The 18765-nt window shown below is 35.8% G+C and overlaps 1 protein-coding gene across 1 annotated transcript in view; it reads left to right on the forward strand.

Moving 5' to 3' along the window:
• PACRG (parkin coregulated) overlaps positions 1–18765 on the forward strand; it is a 261585-nt gene that overhangs the window by 149166 nt on the left and 93654 nt on the right. Inside the window, exon 5 of the mRNA XM_075146291.1 lies at positions 9193–9342. Coding sequence (XP_075002392.1) covers positions 9193–9342 — 150 coding nt within the window. The remainder of the gene's footprint in view (positions 1–9192; positions 9343–18765) is intronic.

Genomic DNA, 18765 nt, shown 5'->3' on the forward strand with positions numbered 1-18765 from the left:
GTTTTCTCTCCTGCATGTTCATCAAAGGAAAACATTAGTAAAGAGCTGCTCTCTAAAAACATTTTAAATTAAATATTAAAATTCTGTATTATATTTTAATAATTTAAGGAGAAATCTATCCTCCACTCTTCCTTGCTTAAAGTTCACACTTTTTGAACACTATATTATTAAAGGTGAAAATTATATTATTTAATGAATCTCTGGGTTACTGTAAGCCCAAATCCTTTCAACAAATTTTCTTCTGGTTGTGCAAAGAGACAACAACTAACAAAAGGCAGATATTTGAAATTAACAGGTCTAGTTTCTTTCCTAAAATACCTGAAATATTATTAAAATAATATGGAAGAATGCTACTTAGTTGAAAAATAATTGCTTATTTTTGTTTGTCACATTGAAAGGCACTCTCTTTTTTGGAAATTCAGAGGAAGAAAAAAAATCTCAGGTTGGAGGCATTGATTTCTCAAAGAGAAAAATATTCAAAATATATTTTGATTTCTCAAAATAAAAATTCAAAATAGATTCTACCTAGCAGTGGCAAAACATGATAAAATAGTTTATAAATATAGTCACTGCATGGCATAAACCCCAGGAAAAACAAATTACCTGTATATGTCAAACTTGTAAGGAATCCAAGTAAAAATAAAAAAATGCTAAATCAGAAAATGTGAATACTTTAAGATGTTAAGACTTTTTACTCCCTTTCACAGAAGGTGTAGGCAAACCCATTGTCTGAGTTATTTAAACTAGAGCAAAGAGTCATAAATTGAGATATATGGTCAATAGCAAAGTACTTTGTAGAGGTATTATGAAAGTTCTGGTGCACAACACACAGCAGAATATCTTCTTTGGCAGAAAGATCCATGTTGTTTTCATATTGCAGACAGGTAAGAGGTAGAAGGAGGCTAATTTTTCCCCACATCACAAACTGCATTGGTGGCAGAGACAGAACATAACCCCGACACACACCCCTGGGGTGGCAAGCAAAGCAGCCTGTAGGTCATGTGAGAGTTTCCTTATTTTTAGGGAACAGAGGGATCTGTCTGGCCCTCTGTCTTTCAGTAATGCACTGATGCATCTTACAACTCACTTGTGGCCTAGAATTACCTATAGCCAGCCAAGAATAGCCAGGAAAGAGGTGTGAGGGTGAGAGATGCCTATTGTACCATGTGCTTGTCAATGGAAAACTCCAGAATTTAGATTCTGTGTGGTCATTATGGGAATGTAAAATTCCTTTTGATACTCATTTTTTGGGCAAATTATTGCTTTTAATATTACATTTGCCATAACAAATGCCGGATCAGAAAAGCCGTAAGTCCTTTTGCTTGCTTTCATTAGGCTTCTGCAACTCTGAGATTCCTGACCACAGGGTTCCCCAGATTCAACATGAGACACACATGCAGACATAAACACTGAGGGGGCAGGAAGTTTCTATGCCTTTGCCTGATATTTCTATGAGTAACATCAGGGACATCCAATACAGTGTGTGGAAGCACCTCCTCTCCTTTCAAAGGCAGTGAGCATGCTACCATTTGCATCCTCTTTGCTGGCAACGTAGTTGTGGGAGTTTCCAACCCCTTCACACACAAAGTGACCAATCATTCCAGCTCCTGCACCCCAGTTCATTGCAACTGACTTTTGCTAATGCAAGTGTTTGTGGAGCAACTCAGTGAATCTCACATCTAGATGTATTAAAAAAAAAAAACCAAACATCAAACCTGAAATAAAACAAAAATATTTTCAGAGTGGCGTTACTTTTAAACTCAGATCATTGCAATGGTCTAGTTTATAGCTGCAGTGTCACAAATGAAGGAATAGTATGCAACAGCACAGAATTTGGCGTGAGTAGAGATGATCAGTAGGAACATCTTGATATAGCTTTGCTAATGAAGAAAATAATGTGAAATTAAACACTTAAGGATCTTGGATCACCCACTATTGTTTCTACACAGTTGCAGTCAGCAGACCAGCACTTCTGATTGAGTCCAAAAAGAATAATCTCCATCCAAAGTTTTCCTTTTCGAGACTTTTTCCATGCTGTTAAAAATCCCTTCTGTGACATAGTAGATCAAGGATACCTTAAACTTTGTTGAAAATATTTCATTAAGAGAAACAGATTTTTTGTGAGTCAGATACAGAGAAATGCACAGAGCTGTCCTCCCTCAGTGTCACCTACTGAGTCCTTTTTAATGTTTAATAAATTTCTAAATGAAACTGGTTTCTGTTTTCTTATTCTTCACATTCTATTTGCCTGTAAAATGTGGATTTGCTGTCTTGGACAACAGTGTCGTTAATTCCCATTTAATGTCAAATCAGTGTCACTGTTGCATTTAGATAAGTAAGGTTGAACTTGTTGCTAGCAGTTATTCTAAGCACATTTATATTTATATTTATATTTATATTTATATTTATATTTATATTTATATTTATATTTATATTTATATTTATATTTCTATTTATATTATTTCTCCTCATATATCTCCACTGTATTTAAGAGTATTTAATAGTCATTAAATACTTCCTTATTTCACAGAATGCTGAAATATTTTTATGGAATAAATATGGTTTTCTGGGCTGTATTCTTTTTTGTTCTGTAAATCATGTAAGTTGATTTCTGCCACTTACAGAAAGTAAATTAAACCTTTAATGGAATTGTTATCTTCCTCCTGACTGACTGTTGCTCTTGAGAACGTGTTCTAGTTGTTACAATCACAGACTGAAAATTAACTCTAAACAAACTTGTTTTTATAGACTTAAAATGCTTTTAAAGAAAAAAAAAGTCTCTGATTTTTTAAAAACAAATTTGTCTTGATTCTTAAATACCAAAGCATTTCTCCCCTGTAGGCTCCATCAACCGGTACAAGTGATTGCAATTACAAGGTTTATGTTAGATTCTCCCGCTCAAAACTGGTCATTTCCGGTGGTTTCAAATGGTATAGAAACTAGCTTCTTTATTACTCCTATTTACTCCTGTCTATGAGGAGAAACTCTGTTTCTCATTCAATAAAGATAAATCTCATCCATGTTTGGAAAGCGAAATCTGCAATTAACATCTCTCACTTTTGAAGTTGGAGCTAGAGCTATTCTCTCCTGAATTTATTAATTTATTAATATTTAACATTTATTAGTACTGAATTTCATCTGCCATTTTATCACCAGTCATTCTGTATTGTAAAGTCCTTCTGCAGTTCTTCAGAGTCAGCCCTTATCTTTGGCATCTGGAGTAATTTGGTATCATCAGAAAACTTTGTTATTCATTAGTAAACATCTCTTCCAAAGCACCTGTGAATCTACTGAAAAACATGAACTTCGGCACAGATTCCTGCAAGGCTCTACTAGTGATACTCCTCCTCTGTGGCCATTTATTGTTGCTTTCATGTCCTATCCCTAAAAAATTATTTTTTTTATATGGAAACCATGGCAGTTAAACGTTTCAAAAGCCTTCAGTGAGGGACGTTATCAAATACCTTTCAGAAGTTTAAGAAAACTGTAGTATCAGGCTTTTCTTGTCCACATTGTTCTTCTTCAAGGACCTACAACACATTTAGAACACTATATTAGTTTCTGCAGTACAGATGCCAGTATTACTGGTCTTTGTTCCCCAGATTTTTCCTGAAAACTTTTTTAAAAATGGTATCACATTTCATTGATAGCAAAGCTGTTTTCATTGAGAGGATGGGTACTCAGTGCAGTTTAGTAGCTTGAAGCAGCACAGGGGAAGGAATGTACACCTAGGAATGGATGGAAACTCTGTAAACTGGCATAACCACTGAGAAGGTTTTTGGGACTCTATTCTCAGTGTATTCTTTATACTAGTTAATTAAACAGGGCCTGCAAATGTTAATAGAATTCAAGTTTTATAGGTGCTGGTCTAGTAAAACACTACAATTACAAGCACAATTAAAGCTGAAAAATAAAGCCACTGACTTTCTCTTCAGTATTCTGCTAGATCATGTTTCTTGCAACTATCAATGATTCAGTTATGGATCTTAGCCTTTTCTGCGCCTTAGGCTTTGGCTTTACAGGACAAAGTCTTTGATGACAAAATTGGCTTAAGGTTTTCACACCTAAGGTTTTCATGCCCCTATTCCTCCTTCCCATCACCTCACTGCAACACATCACTCCTTCAGAATGGAAGAAATATCTGTATATCTATATTGTAAATTGGATCAGGATCTTACCTGTCTTTAAAAAAGTACAAAACAGAAGGTTGTTATTCTGGTTTTTATTCACTCTTGATTGAAACACTGCATTTTGTAACAGCCTTCATTGCTGTTCTGTAAAATTAGCATAATGCTTCTGTTATATCAGTTCAGGTAGGTAAGTGTTTTGGACAAAATTGTCTGTAAGAGAAGTATGTATCACTTTAATCAATTGCTTTTTGAGAACACTTCATGTTAGCAGTTCTTTAAATCTGACTCTGTGAATTTAAGAAAAGAAACCTTGATCAACAAGATTAAGTAGATCACAACAATCGAAGCATCTTTATCCTGAGTGCTTGTTGCCCTACAAGAGACATGCTCTATGTAGCTTGTCCTGCTTCAGTTAAAGGATTTTCTAAAACAGGTGCCTCATTTACCAATTTGGGGGGGAGATACGAATGCAAACTAAATTGGTTTTAATCTTTGGTTGTGAAACTTAAACAGAAAATGGAAACTGTCAGTGCATTTCTAAACATAGATTCACAGGTGTATTTGAAAAAGGGGTTGAATATAATTAAAGGCCAGTGCAAATTAAACAGAATTAAATCGAATAACTTTAAGTTGATGAATCTGATTTGATTCTGTAAACTTTAGGCTATCAATGTTCTATCTGGGGAAGAATGTTCTGATTTGATCTTTTCTGTGAAAATACATTGTGTCATGGAAAAGATCCACTGTATACTGGGAGAAATGCTGTCATATTTCCTGGCTTATAAAATGTATCAATCCCAAAGATGGGAACTGTGTCTTCTATTATAGGCAACATCTGAGACTAAGATAAGGTTTTCCAAACTGCCACATAAAAATAAAATATAAAAATAAAAAATATCAACTTCTTAGCTTCTAGGTCTTTTTCTTTGAGATGTTAGAAGTGTTACTCAAGGAAAAGACTTTAATGTTTTAAAATAATAATTTCTATTGCTTCATATGTAAGCTGCTTCTATCTAAATGGATAAACAAACAAGTGGCATATATCTTAAGAAAAGTGTCTGCTCTTAAAGAAAATTAATGAAAGAAAATTCTAAATTTACATCAACTGCCAATAAAATTTAATGAAAAAAAAAATTCACTGAAGCTGTCAATGAATTGGTATTGTATATCAGCTCATTGCTAACAAGCTTTAATAAACAGCACTGTGAAAAACCTCCATCCCAAAAATGTTCAGTGTTTCAAATATGCTTTCAAATGTCATAATTAACTGTTACTGTGTCTTTGGATGGTAGAAACACAGAGCTGACTCAGATACTGAGCTTTTACACCGGATATTTAACCTACTAACATTTTAAAATTCTCTTTTATTTAAGAAAGTTATGATGAACTTCAGAAAATTCTTGTTTGGAAAACCTGTCACAGTACAAAATAAAATATGTTTGAAGTAAATACTTCATTCTATACTTGCATTGAGCAATTATTTAAGCTGGAGAGTGTCCTGGAAAAGTGTGTATCCTCATCATAAGCAAAATTGCCACATTTATGTACCATTAAAGGAGAAAACATCGGAACTACCAAGCAACAGAATCAATTTATTGGGTTGGGTTTTTTTTCAAAGTTGCTGTTTAAAAGAATTATACAATGCATTACATGTAGACTACATGACAAAAAGGGAAATATATACCATTGAGGGAGAGAAGTCGTCTAAAAACCCTTTAGGGAGTGGAAAGGTATCTTTAACCAAGAAGCAAACCAGTCATTCACTTTGCTGTTATTGTGAAGATCCACGTCTTACAGCAAACTTCTAGGTCAAGAGGCAACAACCTAGCATGCTTTTAAATTGGAATACTTTGGATATTATGTATGTTTCCTTCTTTAGGGATATGTAGCTGTACTGTGCTAAGAATTTTAAATGGTCTGCTTTATTCCTGTGTAAGGATACTAGTACTTCCTTCCATTTCTGTTAACCTCCGGATATCACTGACATTTTTCAAAATGTTGAAATGTACTTATTTCATATACTGCATTAAAATTTTCTTCCTGTGATTCATGTGGGAGAATGGTCTGCAGTGATGGTAGTACACAGAAAATAATTACCAGATTTTTTAAAATATAAACATATGTTTGAAATTGACGTATCCTTGGGGCAGGGACTGTCTCTAATTAAATGTTTATACAGTGCCTAATATAATCAAGCCAAGAGCTGGTTGACTGCTATGCATGGCACAGTCCAAATATTTAATAATAATAATAACAGTTCTGCAGTCAATTTGATCTTACTTTTAATATTTACAAGTGTTTTCCTAACACACACTGCAGATTTCTGCAGGCTTCAGGCTCAAATTCTGCAGTCTGTTTGATTCTACCGTATCCATCACTTTAGCACTCAAAATCTTGATCCAAATTCTGTCTTTTGTTTTGTGTGTCAAATGGAGGATGGGTTTCCCATTTTTGGACAAGTATCCAGCTGATTTTCTAGCAGGCAGATGAAACAAATGCCAGTACTACTGTTTAAAGTTCCAGCAAGCACCCCTACAGCACAACGCAGATGTAAGGAAAATTGCATGACAGGTTCTATGATGAGCTGTTCTTTGAAAACATTCTTCTGAATTCAGTGTGTATTCAGTTTGCTGCACTCATTGGAATGCCTTCTCAGTCATGAGGCATAATTCACACTCTTGACTTTATTAAGGAATTAACCTTTATCAGGACAGTCTTGGCTTCCACTCAAACCAGGGTTGTCTTTGCACAAGACAGAACTCTGAAAACAGGAAACTGTGAAAACCTTTGGGAGTCACCATCTGCAGAAAAAAGTTCTTCCTAGGGGTGGTTGGACAGCCACTTCCACTGACATGACACCGTCTGCATGCCTAAAAATAAGGTCTCTCTTTCTCTAGGACAGGTTCTACAATCAGGAAGAACTATTCCTGGAAGTGGGTACAATTTGTTGGTTAAGGATTAAGAAGCTGTGATTTCTGTCATGGATTAATTTTTATGTCCCTTAAGTTAATGATTAGTGTTCGTATGAATAATTAATTTTATTCATTTTATTCATGTTTGTATGAATTCATTCATACAAATGAATACAAATATTCATTCATGTTTGTATCAATAACTAGTAATTATTGTACTTGAAATAATTAATGTTAATTAATAATTAGTGTTAATGATAATTTAGTTAGCTACTATTTCTGTGTATGACAACTTAGTAATGAATAAACCTACATGTTGGAACCCCAGAGCTTCCTTTTCCGGTCACTCCTTTAAGAAAATGGATAATGCCTCTTCCTCTGTAAAAGAATAATTTCCTGCCTGGGATTTGGACCTAATCTTTAAAATTGTATCTGGGGGTCTCTTTCTCCTAAAGCAACCTTAGAACATCTACCCATGAAAGCATAGTTTGGAATAGCTGACCTCTTTGCTGGAACTCAGTATGACCATGCTGTATTGATGGACTTCCTGTCCACACATTAATGTGCTCAGAGACAATATGAAATTAGGTGTAGCCTGATGATTACAGTAGGGACTGGCAAATAAGAAGTATGGAATTCCGTCTGTATTATCATTTAACAACATTTTTTGAACTTGGAATCACCCTATGATGCACCCTATGTATACAGTACCTTTATACCTTGGACTCTCTAACTCTGTTGTTTAACAGTAGTTTTAGCATGCTGTTCATAAGCATGCAAAGAGGCATGAAGGGAGGTTACTTACTGATTGATTTTCAAGAGTTGTCTCTACACAGTACCACAACAAATCTGCCTTGCCCTTGCTTCGGAGCTTTAGCTCTGATTTTTAACACTCGGCAGGCATGCGATAAGAAGCAGAAGCGGGTGGGGCACAGTGCATTTGCTTAAAGAGATGGAAAAACTGACATTGTTCCTGTGTGAGAATACTATTCATTCCCTATGAAACAGGATTCCTGTGCACTGACAAAACTTAGTGCCAGAAATACTGAATCCTATTACTTCAGTGTGAAGAGGCAGTTCTTGAAGAAGTTGTTGGTAGCTCCTTTTCAAATTTTGGTATGTTCTTTACTATAATTTTTTCCAAGTGCTTATACTTATATTATGTTATGTTGAATCACATATTTATATACTTCTGTGGTTATAAAACATGTAGCATTAAACATGAGCTTATCTTTTATGGTTTTTGCTTTCCCAGTGCAATGATTTAAACGTCTATGTAAGTGGGCAGAACACTGGAGAATTAGTCCATATATAATAGCATACCAAATTTGACAACTGCTTCCAGCTGCATAATTTCAGAGGAGGTTTTATAACTAGAGGGATTTTGCAAGAAAAAAAAAATTATATATTTCAAGCATGACTCATTTTTAATTACAAAACAGAATGCAAAGTACTTGCTTTTAGTAAAATTAAAAGAGAAGAGAAACAAAAGGTATTTATGAAATGTCTTGGTGTCATAAGATTAGAAGCTTGAAAAGCTGAGAGAAAAATCTAAGTAAGCAAGACAAAATCTTTTTTTCTTTTCCTAGAATGTTTATCTTTCAATAAAAGCCTACAAGGTTTTTCTGTGTGGGTTTTTTTCCTGTAAACATTTGTTTCATTGTACTGATTCTCAGAATAGTAGGAATTGTTAGTTGAATGAATAAAATGATCGTGAAATAAATGAGTACAAACATACAAACACTGATTGTTGCACTAGAATGTATCTGTTGTCAACCTTTGCAGGTTGTCTTGCAGTTGTACAGTTCCATTGGCCCCACATGGTACTTACTGAACATTTATTTTTTATTTGTTTGGACCACGCCAGTATTACACAGGCAGCATGAGGGAATAATAAGCTGCATTCTTTGGGTTACTGAAGAGTCAGCACAAATTGTGGGAACAAATAACAATCAGACAAGGCAGTGTTTTATAACATCAGGACTGCAATCCATCTTTGGGATCTTTCAAAGCTGGGCTAATAAAGGCCCACTTACAATCCCCAGCAGAGTACAGTTTAATTAAATTTGTCCATTAGAGGACTCCTCCCCCTCCCTCTACATTTTAGAAATTAATTCTGCTTTCTGCCTGTTGTTCTTTCTACATCACAGATGCACTGAGCCTTCGTAACCGACAGGTCATCTGCATCACGCTGAAAGTCCTCCAGCACCTGGTGGTGTCAGCTGACATGGTAGGGGAGGCCTTGGTGCCCTATTATCGGCAAATCCTCCCAGTCCTAAACATCTTTAAGAATATGAATGGTGAGTTATCCTAACAGGCACTGTGTCTTTCAACTCCTAAGGTAAAAAGGGGCTTGAGGCAGGGTTAATTAACAATGTAGTTAAGATTTATTACTGTATATAAACTCAAATCCATTTGGAGCTCTAACCCCCCCCCCTTACTATTCCCTAAGGATGCACTGAAATTAACAATTTCATTTATTACTCCTTGCACGTACAGTTTATTTAACGCAGTACAGAAGCACTGAAGCAGTTCTATAATCTTCCAATAATTAAATTGTAAAGTTTTGTAACAGTCTTTTGAATACATTTATAAATTGCAAATGTTTTTCCCTTCCTCCAAGACATTAGTTCAGTCCAGCCTTTTTATTCCATTCTGTGCTCTTCACAAGAAATTCACTGCTACCAGCAGGCTTAGAAAAGAATAAAAATAAAAGTAGCAATCAAACTAATTAATTAGAGGGTCAAGAGAACTCCTTGTTGTAGAAAAATTTCAAGTTACATAATGTCTAGCAAAACAGTGAAGTTTGAAGGTATTACTGCTCACTTAGCAGGTTTTATTATAGAGAAATTTAGAACTAATTTGTATCTATAGTTGAGTATGTTGTTTTCTTTGTCGTGCAAACCTCTATTGCCAGTTTCAGTCTTTAACAACTGGTACTGTGAGTACTGTGAGTACTGTATACTGTGAATGCATTTACACCACAGTCACCAGCTGAAATCAACATGATGTATCTTGCTTTTGCCAAACTAATCTTTAAAATATTTTTCGGTAGTGAATCTATCTGTCCTTATCTGTTCAATTACCTACCAAGTTACTGACTTTAAAGTTTCTGTTATTGACGTGCAGCCATATAGATCAAAAGAAGTTAATTCCTCACAATCTTGCAAAAAAGGTTTTTCATTAAATTCATGGCATTTTAATGGTTATCTACAGGACTGCTTCCTACTATACTTTCTGTTTGCATTACTGCAGAATGTGTTTTCTTATACTCACTCTTTAGTGAGTATAAGATTCACCTCAGATTGAAAAATGCCTGTCCAAAGACTGACTTGGAGACTCAGATGAGATTTAGATTTTAGGTCCCTTTAAATACATATATGTCTGTGACTCTGTTTTACTTAGTGAGAAACTTGCAGTAACATATGAAATTCCACAGATGCAACGTGGTTCAGATGACAACTGTGGCTATCTAGAACTTGTGAGATGAAATGTTATGAATAAAATACGTAGGCTGAACTTAAGTAATTTCAGTAGAGCTCTTTATGAATTAGAAGATTCCCCCTTAACAGATCCAATTTCAGTATTGGGCACAAAACAAGACTGTAAAAAGAAGGACTCTCATTGATTAATGAATATACAATACAGGCTTTTTTCCAAATTTCAGCCTGAAGTAGCCCGTAAATTCTCTTGACTAGGCTTTTCTGCAGTCATTTCAGATGAATAATAGGGAAAGCTCATGTGTAACCAGGTACATAGCTTAACAAGGCATTAAACACATTCTAAATATATCCTAAGTTTTGATTGCATTGTAACAAAATAAAACATATTTTCAACATATTTGCATGACATCTGTGCTATGTGAATTTGTGCCTATATCAAAATACACTAAATCTTGATATTTGCATTTAAGAACTAAAAACCAAAAAGAAATGAAAAGTAATAGTACAAAATTAATACATTTTATTAAAGCATTACTTTTTTAGGAATAAATGTTTTGAAAGTTCAGTATTACCAGCAATGAAATGGATACTATTTCCAAGGCTTACCATATGAAACTGTTCAACTTATTCAGTACTTGCATGCGCGTGATTCTTCCACTGTCTCCCCCTGCCTCAAAAAGCTTATATTTCTTTCCTCCTTCACTGATGATTGACAGAAAATGTACGCTCCCTTCCTCCTCCTTTCTATCTCCCATATGCTTAATAGGCAACTGAGGTGCAGGTCTTTGTTCCCAATTAGAAGGAAGGTGTAGAGACAGTTCCAGGCTATTTTCTCCACTGCTTGGTCATACAGGTGAAAGATGGGGTGAGGGAGTGTACAACTTCTTTCTTCTTTTATGTATAGCTTGAGAAAGGAGGAACTGTGGTACATCTTCCAGGAGTTGTGTGAATGACAGTCTATTAAGTCTGACACTGTGGAATTTTGTTCAGAATTAAGGTGGCTGGAAGGAGCCATGGTTTAGTCATTGCCACCTTGCTAAATCAGTATCTATCTGCTGAAAGGAACTCTTTCCCAAATTCAGCAGCTGTGAATACCACTCTCACACTAAGCAAGCTTATAGTCAAGAGAACATTTAAAAAAAAAAAGTATTAATAAGACATTAGGTCAACTTACCTTAAGGTCAGGTTACCTGGTGATCAGTTCTGAACAAACCAAATAAAGTGATTCTTCATGCAGTGTGTGTGATGTGAGGCTCTGGAACTCCTAATCCCAAATTCTTTGGATACCAAAAGTTTACATGGGTTCAGTGGAGGCTCAGAAATGTCATAAAAAAAGAATCTATTGCTTGTTTAGTAAAACACATGGATCACCTCTGGCTCATGACATTCCTAAACCAAAACATGGTGGAAGCTGAGCAAGTATAGGTGAAGTACCATAAATGTTTGCCCTACATTCACATTGCCTAGTCATCTCCTTCTGAGAGACACACTTCTGGAATAGACGAGCGTTTGCTATTATCTAAAACATCCATCTTTATGTTCTTCCTACACTAGTCCCTAGCAGACTTGCAGAAAAAACTTAATTCCCATTGAGTTTAAAAATGTTCTGGAATATCGGTTCCTAAGAAATTTTATTCATACTACATACCTCTGATTTGTTTGAATCATGGTTCACCTCACAATATCAGACAGGCTTATAAATAAAACAGTAAAAAACTTGCATTGGTAAGATCTTAAGGTTAGGATGACAGAAACAGGTATTTAATAAAACAAATATAGAATGTAGTCTTAGCTTCAGCTTGTCACATGCTTATCTCTTGAGTTGTTCTTCAGCTGACAAAATTGGTAAATCATTGTTCAGAATTCCCAGTGTTACCTGAGCTCCGAATATAGTTTGAGAAGCTTTCAGTTCTGTCCCACTTAAGTCTAAGCTATTCTTTTCAAACTCCCGTCTGTTTCCCAACACAGACTACAGTTTCACAGTCACCAAGAGTGTTGTTTAGTTGCCATTGCCTTCAAGGGGCATTCTGTGAAAAAAAGGAGGTAGCCTTGATGACTCTCCCTGTAGGCAGCCATTTAGTGCAGCTGACTGTGATTCCCACCGCAGACTTTTACTGGATTAGCCAGGGAGTCTCTGAACTATGTAAATCCTCTTTTCTGGGATCTGATGTCTTTGGTGCTTAAAGACGATATCTCCTTGCTCCTATACAGCCTTCTGGCAAACTGCTTCTTAACCAGCCTCAAGTGTTCCTTTATGCAGAGTTATTAATGCATTCTTTTTAATTGTATACAGAATATTGATTATTCACATAAACACAGTTTTTCATATGTTCCTTTGCTTTTCCATTGTATATTTCACATTTCCACTTTTTTCTACTTCCACCTATTACCTCCAAATCACCCTGTCATTATTTTGCAAGCATAGCCCTTTTTGTAAATTAGCAGGTTCTGGTACTGATGTTTTTTCCTATCTTATGATGTCTCCCAAACATGCTTGTTTCTAAAAATGAGTGTCTTCATAATGATTATATTGTCTTGATAATCAGCAAAAATAGTAAAGGACTACTGACCTTTTGGAACAGAAGATAATCTAGGTATTTAATTTTAAAATTTTAGCACCTGTAATAGAAATCTTTATGAAAATATTTTTGGTCAATAATTCACAAAGGGTCTATTGACGACATCTGCATAATACCTTTTAGTGAAGTTCATTTTTCTTGTAGTTTCATATATCAAGGAAATAATTTTGATTTTGTTTTCTGAATTCTCTGTAATTTTATGGCAGTCTGTGAGAACACACAGTATAGATGGCATTGCTGTTAACCAACAAATTAAGATATGGCAAATATATTTTATCATTAGAGTACCGCACCTCACCAGTTTTGGGCCCCTCACTACAAGAAGGACATGGAGGTGCTGGAGCATGTCCAGAGAAGGGCAATGAAGCTGGTGAAGGGCCTGGAGCACAAGTCTTATGAGGAGCGGCTGAGGGAACTGGGATTGTTTAGTCTGGAGAAGAGGAGGCTGAGGGGAGACCTCATCGCGCTCTACAACTACCTGAAAGGAGATTGTAGCGAGGTGGGTGTTGGTCTCTTCTGCCAAGTAACTAGCGATAGGACGAGAGGAAATGGCCTCAAGTTGCGCCAAGGGAGGTTTAGATTGGACATTAGGAAAAAATTCTTTACTGAAAGAGTGGTCAGGCCTTGGAACAGGCTGCCCAGGGAAGTGGTTGAGTCACCATCCCTGGAGGTATTTAAAAGACATGTAGATGTGGTGCTTAGGGACATGGTTTATTGGGCATGGTGGTGTTGGGTTGACGGTTGGACTCGATAATCTTAGAGGTCTTTTCCAACCTTTATGATTTTATGATTCTATAAGGCTGGCAAGAGAGCAAGCAAAGGGAACGTGAATTCATCCCAGTGATTGGGGAATGCTCCTGAGATGTAGGAGCTGTTTGTCTAATCTCTGCAGACTGAGATGGGAGTAGCAGTCTCTAAGCAAGCTTCCCAACATATGGACTATTATGCAAATGTGCTACTATATAATATAAGAAACAAAAAAATTCATGATAATGCTAACTAAGTCTATTATGAACACTGTAATGCCACTGTAGTTTTCATTTAAATGTGTAAGTTAAATGTACTGTTATGAAACTCGTTTCAATCTTGTGAAGAGAGAAAGAAAAACATGTATAGACTCAAATGGAAATATTCTTTTTTTGAATCACAGAACCTTTTCTTTTTGGGTGTCTTATTTTCTAAGCTGCCTTTTATAAATCTGTGAGTTATCTGAGGTAAATACAATTAAGAACAAATAGAATAAGTTTATTCTTTTATGAAAGTAAACAGAAGATAAAAATAAAAAGAAAAAAAGGGAGTCTTCAGAGCCTGGAATATGCTATTAGGCTGTATGTATACCAGAATACTGTCTGAAACAGAAACCTGTTTATTAAAAAGATTAGACAGTTATGAACAGCAAATTTCTCTTGTTTAATTTACCTGACTGTTAAATGAAAATTTCATTGATTTAGTTTAACAACTATTTTATGCTGTCAAATCCAAGCAGTCTTAACAGCTGTACTACATCAATTCAGATATACAAAAATATTTTCATGTCATCAATTTAAATTATTCACTAGTGATCAAGAGCAGTTTGCAGATAAAATAATGTAGAATAGATGAAAACAAAATATTATTAGGATTTTCATGCCTCAGACAGAAGTATGGGGTGGGACTGCACTGTGGAAGGTACCTCTCCAGCATGGTAATCTCGTCTGTGACTTGTTTCAGTCACTGTAAGGCAAACAGTGGTAACAGGGCAGACTGAAGCCCAAGTTTCTTTTGGCCACAAAAAAGTGCTTTGACACTATCAGTAACTTAAAGCTAATGAACTTCTGACAGTCTCTATCTATCTAGTCAGTCCTTTAAAATAAAATTTTAGAGATATGACTGAGAATACCTGATGTAGCTGAATCATAGCATTCAAGGAAGTATGAAGCCACAAAGCAGAATTATACTGCATGCTTTACAGCACCTGAACTTCACTTGGGAAAAAACATTCTCTTGTCTGAAAGGTACTTCACATACTTTGGAGAACTCTATTTTACAAAATACAGTAGTACTAAATAGACTCTAAAGGAAGAAGCAGAACTTAAGTGTTTAATTGCAGAAGCAAGAGACTCTGCCTACAGGTAAAAGTGTTCCTTGTATTGGAGTTGGAGTATTTTCATAACTGCTTGTGTATTCCAGAGGCAGCGATGCTCCTCAGAGTTGTTCATGGTTATTAGTAAGAAGCAGAAATTATCCTTTAATGTGATTGAATATGCTCTAAAGAAAATCTCTTGCCCAGAACATTTCAACTGTTTGCTCCTTACGCTGGGAAATCCAAAAGTGCTTTCACAAAGAATGTCAATCCTGTTCTAAAATACCTTACAGTTTGCCAACTCTGTGTTCAGAAATCATGTTTCAGATTAGAAAAAAATGGATAGCTTGAACATCAACTATTACAAAGTAATGTATTTGAGGTTCTCTTCATTTCTCGTCTGAACTTTGAGATTACAGATTATTCTCAGGCAACTTTTCTCAGGGTTCCCCTGCTACTAAGAAAATTAGATGCTTTATCTTTTCTTTTTTTTAAATGGAAAATTGAGATTCCCACAAAATTAATTGATTCGTGGTTGAGATTTGGATAAAAACCACCTAATGCCATAAAGTTATAGATAAAATAAGGCATGTTAGTATACTAGTCATATCAGAGCAGCAACGTAAACTGTGTACTAAATCCAGTTTTTAAATTGTTGTTATGCTTCATTGTGACACTTATTCTTCATATTCCTATGCATATTTTGCAAGCTTTTTCATTACTTCCAAGCTTTCTTTGAATTCCATTTTCTGAAATCAGTTATGATTTCTGAAGTTTAAAAACAAAATTCTGAAATGGCTTTAAGGATACACACTTCAAAGGAATAAGACCACCATAACAACACAGATCTGAGTGAACAAATTAGTTTTCATGCATTTTCTGTTTTGTGATATACACCTTCAGCACAAGAGGATTCAGAATGTTCTGTTTCATCAACATTCAATGAAAAATATTGTGGGTTTCCCAAAATGGAGTCTCCTGAGCCATTAAATCACCTTTTTAAGCAGATAAGGATAAGTTGATTGCACTCAAAAAAAGTTATTATCATACTGGTGAGAAGCAAAACATATTTTTGTCATTCCCAAGTGTAATTAATGATATTATTTCAATAGGCTTCCTATGAATTATAGTTCTAAGAATATTTATTTAACAAATATACTTGAATGTTTTTAAAAACATCAAAACATTTTTCTTCTGTGAGATCAGCTGATGGTCTTTTAAAAGGTATTTTCAAAAATGTCTTGGTTTTTTGTCAAAGATCTCATCTTGAAAGCAAAACTCTCCCAAAATAATGTTTCATATAATAATTGAATATGGACTAGCAGGAAAGTGATCCTCAACAGTTAACAGCCGTTGTCTCACATATTTTGTGGCACACTGGCCAATCCCGACTTGTTTCAATGACCATTCTTGCATACGGAGTTACACAAAACCCACTGGAACTCTGAAATATGGAAATTAGAAGTTACCAAGACCCACCTGTATCAAAGCATTTGTTGCTTTAGTATCTTTAATACAAGACGTGATTTTAAGCTGATGATACAGTAAACTTCTAATGTATAATCAAAACCCTGTCAGGTACTTTATAACGCATTTAGAGAATTATCACACTTAGATCATAATTGCTGGGTAATTTCTAATTACTATCTAATTTCTTAGCTGAAAATACAGCAACAGTCTGTGTAAAATAAAACTGACTCAGCAGTGATTAAATTGATGTTGTTAACACTTAGCACTTACTTTTAATGTGTTAATAGTTTAATTAATTCAGCATCTTGAATTCTTGATAAAAGAAAAATGAAAAACTTCCCATGTCAGAGGGTGTACATTGCATCCAATTTTTTCTTTTTCCTTTTTGAGTTTTTAATTTTTTGAGTATGTTGACCCAAGGAAAGGAGGATTGTCTATTGGATGACACACAGAAGTGAGAGCTAGGACTTCTGAATTCATAGGAAATTCATGGGCAAGTAAAATAGTGGAAATGTCAAATTCTTCCTGTGCTTCGGTGTAAACATCTGTAAAATGAGTATAACCTCAAAGGGCTTGTAGGCCTCAATCAACATTTTGTTTGTCAATTAATCAGAACTTTTACAAAGTTCCAGGAGTGTGGGTATGTATGTCAGTGAAACATCATTTTCGTAAAGTTAAAAGTTCATATCATGCTTTGCTTTAATACTTCTGTGGGATTTGTGTTCCTGTAGGAAATAATTACCTTTGGAAATCCCATGTTTGAGGAAGATTTGGACATTCAGGACTGGACTTATGCAGAATTACATTAATATCTATAAGTCTGCCTATTCTGCATACTTATACCTGTCTTAATATCAACAGATAAGTATCTGGTCTCCAAATGAGACAAGGAGGTGCTTAAGTTACCTGAGAAGCCCATCTTGTAGGCATGCTTTGAGCGAATCTAATGCATAGCTGCAACATTAACATTAAAACACAGCGGGCATAGTAATTTTAATTTATTTTGCTTGCAGCTTTATTTCTGGCTTGTTTGTTGTTGGGTTGACCAAGACAGCCAATAGCATCCTGGCTTGTATCAGAAATAGTGTGGCTAGCAGGACTAGGAAAGTGATTGTCCCCCTGTACTCGGCACTGGTGAGGCTGCACCTCTTAATACCGTGTGCAGTTTTGGACCCCTCACTACAAGAAGGACATTGAGGTGCTGGACCATTTCCAGAGAAGGGCAACAAAGCTGGTGAAGGGTCTAGAGCACAAGCCTTATGAGGAGCGGCTGAGGGAACTGGGACTGTTTAGTCTGGAGAAGAGAAGGCTGAGGGGAGACATCATCGTGCTCTACAACTACCTGAAAGGGGTTGTAGCGAGGTGGGTGTTGGTCTCTTCTCCCAAGTAACTAGCGATAGGACGAGAGGAAATGGCCTCAAGTTGCGCCAAGGGAGGTTTAGATTGGACATTAGGAGAAATTTCTTCACTGAAAGAGTTGTCAAGCATTGGAACAGGCTGCCCAGGGAAGTGGTTGAGTCACCATCCCTGGAGGTATTTAAAAGACGTGTAGATGTGGTGCTTACGGACATGGTTTAAGGGTGAACTTGGCAGCCTTTGGTTAACCTTGGCAGTCTTTTCCAGCCTAGATGATTCTATGATTCTATGGGGTTTTTTTTAAAAATAAAATGCATGTACAATTGTGCAAGCTGGAACTAGAACCCACAGTTCTCAAATGCTGTTTAAGTGTGCAACTGCTAGGCATAAACTCTTGCTTCATCTATAATTTCTTCTTTGGGGAGGAGTTCTGAATTCTTTGCTGTACCTAACCAGGCTACAGCATGAAGGATTGTGCAGACTGGCGTAGATTCATCTAGTAAAGTACTAACCACAGAATCAGCTAGTTTAGCACATGCCCCAGTTTGATGAGATTACATCTCCATAGGTTTACAATTCCCCAGATGCGCCAGGTAGATCAGAACTGCACCTTCCATTCTGCAATTCTGATTAAAGCCCCCTAAGCTTTGGAGGAGTAGAATTTCAGACGTGCACCTGCACTTCTCATTTTCAATTGATTTGCTGTAGGCAGCTCCCTACGGACTTCTTTGTCACCCTTCTGAAGCTCCTGATTCAATTTGCAAAGAGCTGAGACACCTACATTTTCTCTCTAGATGTTGAAGCTTTCTTTGG

This window comes from Calonectris borealis, chromosome 3, assembly GCF_964195595.1.
Source record: "Calonectris borealis chromosome 3, bCalBor7.hap1.2, whole genome shotgun sequence".
Lineage (NCBI taxonomy): Eukaryota > Metazoa > Chordata > Aves > Procellariiformes > Procellariidae > Calonectris > Calonectris borealis.